The sequence below is a fragment of the Halichoeres trimaculatus genome, unplaced genomic scaffold (assembly GCF_033239565.1).
Source record: "Halichoeres trimaculatus isolate MK-OKI-2021-1 unplaced genomic scaffold, fHalTri1.1 fHalTri1_scaffold_20, whole genome shotgun sequence".
NCBI lineage: Eukaryota > Metazoa > Chordata > Actinopteri > Labriformes > Labridae > Halichoeres > Halichoeres trimaculatus.
The window spans coordinates 19,304,076-19,310,075 of record NW_027437198.1 but is presented as its reverse complement, the minus strand read 5'-3'; the positions used below and the strand labels follow the sequence as shown (position 1 = coordinate 19,310,075).

At 45.4% G+C, this 6,000-nt stretch overlaps 1 protein-coding gene across 2 annotated transcripts in view; it reads left to right on the top strand.

Moving 5' to 3' along the window:
* Positions 1-1,889: 1,889 nt before the first annotated feature.
* sdk2a (sidekick cell adhesion molecule 2a) overlaps positions 1,890-6,000 on the top strand; it is a 120,504-nt gene continuing 116,393 nt past the window's right edge. For both annotated transcript variants that reach the window (XM_074696307.1, XM_074696306.1), the window contains exon 1: positions 1,890-2,780. In XM_074696307.1, coding sequence (XP_074552408.1) covers positions 2,423-2,780 — 358 coding nt within the window. In that variant the 5' untranslated portion in view covers positions 1,890-2,422. The remainder of the gene's footprint in view (positions 2,781-6,000) is intronic.

Sequence of the window (6,000 nt, the reverse complement as noted above, 5' to 3'; positions counted from 1 at the left end):
GTTGAATTTAGCTAAATTATGCTGTAAACTTGACCCCTGCTGCATTGATTGATAGCTGAGCCCTTGAGTTGGGTCTCAAAACATAAGGGGCTCAGATGACTGACGTCCCCTGTGTGTAATACATGTGGGATCCTGTTGAGAAGTAACTCACATTAACATCACTTCAAAACTCCTTTAATCTATTTCAGATAATTTCCAAGTCTAAGAGAGAAAAACGAGACTGTATTGTTGTGTATGAATGCTTCTTCTGCGACCTGTTAAAAAGGGAAACTCATGCAGTCTGACACGCTTTCAAGGTTTTAAATTAAATTCAAGGGTTGAGTTTTAAGAACAATGCAGGCTGGATTTTGGAAATTACTCAGACAACATAATAAAGCGGCGTCTTCTGTGAATGTCTGCTTAATTAGTCCATCAAGGACTCCTGGGGTACATTTTGAGAAATGCCATAGCTTGACAAAAATGTGTTGCTGCTGCTCAATTTCAGTTGTCATTTGGTTTTCTTGGCATATTTTGGAAATTGCAGACTTCTGTTTTCACCCTTACATCAGCTATCAGCAGTTGTTGTGTTAAATGAGTAAATGACTTTTTTTTTAATGTTCTGTGGAACACTGCGGCTCCTCATTTTGCATGTAAAAGTAACCACTCTTTGTGAGCGAGGATGACTGTCAGCTACACAAAACCAGAATGTGGTGTCCCCTACTCGCACTTTCTGTCTCTCCTTCTCTCTGGTGTGCCTTGTAGCATCACACAGCCTCTGTTCCCCCTGCTGCAGAACAGTTATAGAGCTGGAGACAGAGCACCTGCCCTCGCGCCTGAGCACCGTTCCCAGCAGCTTGCTAATGTCAACCTGCCTGCTACGCACAGCAGGGTGGGGGCTCCAAGACAGCAGCAATTTTCCACTGCATGCGAATGAGTCTGGAGAGCAATCTGCTGGCCTAAGAGCCTCATAATCAGCACATCATTATCAGGAGGGGGGCTGGTGTATGGGGTGGCAGTGGGGGTGTGGGGAGAGGAAATAAGGGAGGGAGCAATAGATGACACCAGACGAGTCCCTGGTAGCAATGAGAAGCTGTGTGACTGAGGGGGAAAGGGAAGTTGGTTATTTGTTGAGAGCAGTATCACTGTGGGACTATCCAAAGCACGTCTTAAAAAAAAGAAAACACCAACAGTCAGAGGGTACAACCTCTTAAAAGCAACAGTAGGCTTCACTTGGCTCATAGTAGCTTGGATGTTCCCTGTTAGTCCGTATAACTGCAAGACTTCAGAATACACAAAATCTAATGGCTCCCACACAGGAAGGTTTTCTGAGGCTGGAATATCGTGACGGCTCTTTGAAGCTTACCTTGCCCTGCATGCATTTTTCAGTGGGCTCAAAAGGAGGCAGGCACAACAAAGCTGATATTACAGTCTGTGTGTACCCCTCAGAAGTGGCCACCGTTTCTGTGTCCTTAAACTTTCCCCTTTCATCCTTTGACTACCGTGAGTGTTCACAGAGTCTGCCATCCTGCTTGATCTCCAACTGACGTCTGAGTCAAATTAAATTGTTCTAGTGCAAGCTATTTCCTGTGCTGTTTGTCACTGCGATGATTCCGCCTCCCTGCTTTTAAACCACACCACTGAGACAGGGCTTAACTGGGGCCAATGCAGAATAAACACATTCACTGAAAAGGATCCATGCCATTTATTTTTCTTTACTCGTGGCCCAGTTACAGCTCTATCCAAAGCATTTTTTTTTTCAAAAAGCATTTTGGAAAGATTTACTCCTCATCAAGTAGTTTGGAAGAGTGGGATTTTTGGTCTTTAACGTGTCAACTATCAATCATAGCAGCTCAAACAGACGCCTCCTACCCCTCTCTGCCGCGTGGTGGCAATAGCGTACAGAGCACATGTTCGTCCGGACATTGTTTGGCTCGTGTTGTGCGCACTACTTTCGCCTACGAGGTGGTCAAGTCTTCAATAAAACACGCCTGAATATTAAGTTGGAGACTAGTCCTCGCTACAAAATCTCCAGCACAGATAAGGTTGTTTTCACAAGCTGAAGGAAACCTCTTTGACCTCCCGCGGGAAGGTGAAGTGAGTCTATTTACACTTTCAAAGCACACACATACACTCACCTGGGCGCAACAATGCAGCCCACTGCTGCTGGATGATGAAATGGAGACACTTGCTGAAGTCTCCTTGCTTGACATCGGTTAGTTTAAGAGCTAGAGGACTGACATGGCGTGAAAAATCTGTCTGGGCAAAACTGGGCATGACACAAACTTGATGACTGTGCGCAGACACCTTCTCTTCCTTCTTATTTCACTCGTCCCTCAGAGTAACACTCTGAGGTTATAGTGGCAGTAAAAAGAGGTGATGTCAATATTCCGTCTCGCACACTTGACAGCCAAGCAAATTCAATTGGACTGACTCCGCCTTGCTCATGCGGGACTTGTCCACAGGCTTCTCATACTACCGCGTGCCTGTCTGCATGCCTGGTGCTCTCTCACGGCGCGAGCTCTCTCCAGTATCTCCCCCCTCCAGTCACTCACCCCTCATCACCACTGAGAAGCAGTCTGACGCACAGGACCAGCAGCAGGAGCAGCCAGGGACTCTTCCCGGGAGTGTTTGGCCACCGAGCAACATGTTCCCAGCGCGGAGACCGGGAAAGCGCACCGGGGGCTCGTCGGTGCCGCCACGGACCATGATTACAGCTGGACGGTCTGGACAGGTCGGACAGGTGTGGGTCTCCTGTTGGATTCTGCTTTCTGCGACTTGTATCCTCAGCGCTCAGGCACAAGGTAAGATGCGCTACTTTGGATATTTTATCCACATTGTGTTTGTTGGAGAGGAGCAGAAAAGCGCACGAGAAAGTCTGTGATATTGTGTTAAATTTTGGGGGGTGAACGTGAGAGAGAAAAAACTGTCCAAAATGATAAATGTGTTCCTTTAAAGACCATGCTCAAATTTAAAGCAGTCTCAGTAAATACACTTTATAAAAGAAGCAATTCGACACTGATAAAAAAAAGAAAAGAAAATCGTTTCCTACAACGACTTGTTTTTGAGAACTGCCACTTTCACCTCCACTTCATCCTCTCTGTAGCAACAAGGCCACTTGCAATTACCAAAAGCTCTCGCATCCCAGCCTCTTCTGTAAAACTGGACAAAATATGTGTCATACTTTGTTCATTCAATAATCCTTTGAGCTGTCAGAGTGGTAATTTAAATTCACAAGTCTCCTCCTCGTCACCGTGATAAAGCATGTTGCTGTAAAGTGCACTGTGTCTGTGGCTTTAAATTTTCCATATACCATTTTTTATATGCAATTACTCCTGATGTTTTACAATGTCTTTTAAAAGGCCAGCGATCAGAGTCCCCATGACCTGTCAAAATGTACTTAATCTCCTGTGAAACATGTAAAAAGGACCATGGCCCTGGCTGAGAAACCCCAGAGCAGATTGTTTTACAGCCCTCAGATTGTGCCGCCCCTCAGCCTATGGGCCACCTTAATAGCCCAGCCGAACCAGCCATTAACTCGCTCGGATATGACAACGGGACAATGAAGCAGGGCCATTATTTGAAGGCTGTATTGCATTTCCCTAATGTCCCTTTTGCTCTCTTGCTCACAGGCTGTGTGAAAGTAATCTGCATGCTAGAAATGAATCACCACAACATGCAGCTGGCATAGATATGTGGATAAAGGCATGGATACGGTCTGCATTAATCACATTATAGCAGTGGAATTGGTACAACTTGTCACTTTCCATCTGCGGGTGCATGACCTGTAGCTCTTGACCAATGAGAATGTAATGAGTTGTGCGATATGGATGGTGGGTCATGACAAAGAAGCAAGCAGAGAAAATCCTTCCCAATTTTCTTGATTTGAAAAGCATGTCTTCTGTTTGTCAAAAGAGCTGAAGGTAAGTTGATAAAGGACAAAGTTTGTTATGAGCTCTCTCTGGGCTGTGAATTAAATCAGAGCTCTGGATGTGTATTCATACAAAAAGGTATTTACTAATGCTGTTTAGAGTTCAACCACCAGGTCATGGTTTTATTAGAGGGTGAGGGAAAGTGCCCAGAGAATGACACATGCTTGACATTCAGGTCCTTGAGGCATTTACTTCAATTGGTCCCTTGGGAGAAAAAAAAATGTATCTCACATGAAGCTGATTCGCATGGGAAGTGTTGTCTTCATGCACTTCCCATCTCATAATCACAACACTCTGAGCACCAAAGTGCTAAAAGCAGCATAATCCTTTTGCTTGTTTGTCTTTGAACAGGTCGCACTGCTCTAAAGTGCTCCCAACCTTATCTAAAAGGCGTCTCAGGCGTGTCTCATTATGCAGGGCGCCGTTCCTCTAGCTGTTATTATCATCCTTTGCTGAAGCTAACATGCCTGGAGTCTGTGAGGATCTGTTTAGAGCTTCAAGGCTACTTCACATGGCTTTACCTTTCCTCCCCAAACAGACCTCTTTCTCATCCTTGCAGTTGGTATTCAGGCCCTTTGAATGTTCCCGGCTGCGCATTAGCATTGCTGAGAGATTCACTCCTCTGTCTGCCTGCTCTTTCAGTCGAGTAGGACCTCCTCTATGGCGTACGATCGTTGGTTTGGGTTCTCTAGTGGTGATGCGGTTGAAGTCGTTGCAGGGGGGCTCCTCTCACGAGCCAGAGTGGGTTTGTTCCTCTGAAGGAGGAAGCAGGTCTCATCCTCTTGGGGCATCCTTGTTTGCAAATGACTGGCAGCGCAGCTGTGCCTTTGCATAAAGTTGGAGGTGCTGCTGTCGTCGTTCCCTGAGAGCATAGGACCTCTGAGGATGTCATACATTAGGCGACATGCAGGCACAAGAGGCCCCTGGGGAAGTGGAGGCATGTACTTGTTTTTCAGCAGGTTCCAACTGAGGCTCCTGCTGCGTTTAGTGCTGCTGACTGCTCTTGTGCACAAGAGGATACCTGAAAGAGACCACAGGGGAACTTTTCTCCTGCCGTGGGATTCTCTCAGCAGGCCTTTTTGAGACTAATTCACACCCTCTTATCCAAATACCAAGTTAATAATTCTAAAGCTTTGTCTTTCTACATCTGTTAGACGTTTCTGTATCCCTTCACCCATCCTCAAAGTCTCCTCCACTGAAATATGCAAGTGATTACATTTCTTTGTGTGCATCAGTGTGTGTGTGTGTGTGTGTACAGGAGCTTACTGTACGTTCCTGTCTATTGGGCTTTAATCTAGATAGCAGCATTGACATTCTGCCAACCGGCAGCTGCTATAATTTTCTGGACCTACGTTATTATGCAGTCCGACAGCTGTCAGCCATTTCCAAATCTTTAAATCTTATGATAATCCACCATGCTTACAAAAAAAGCATTTGTTTAAAACACTCCCCGAATCCTAGTGTGATTAAAACTGCCTGCTCTAATGCGAGCGCCAGATCATAATTCTTCTACACCAGTGACACACTAACACACACGCATACATGCAAACACGGCCACGGAAAGATAGAAAAATCAATGTGTACAAGATTACACAACTCCATCAAGAGAAATATAATACAGTTTTAATAGAATCGAAGGCATCTCCTCGTTCCAACAAAGACTGATGACAAACCCGATCGTCTGCGCCCACACGTACAGCACTCCATCACAAATAGTAGAAAGCTTAATCTGTTTTGCATCTAGCCTCACAAAGTGTGTGAGTACTCTGGTCTCCAAAATAGAAGACACACTGGCATTGATGCCACGCCGGCCGCAGGCGTCTGATTTCAGATGTGATACTAAACCTCAGCTCTCTGTGATGAAATAATTGCATTTCCTTAACTTAAAGCACTCTGGTCACGTCACAAGTCCCATATGGGGCATGCTGAAATGGGAGTGGGAGTGCAGAAACTTCTGAGCTACCATACCATGATTACACACAGTGCATATTTATGACATATGTATCTCCCTGTTTGGCAAAATCCAGTTAATTAAACATGTTTACAGCTCCAGAGAGCTAGCAGATGTCTGCAGAAATTTGGACTAAATGCT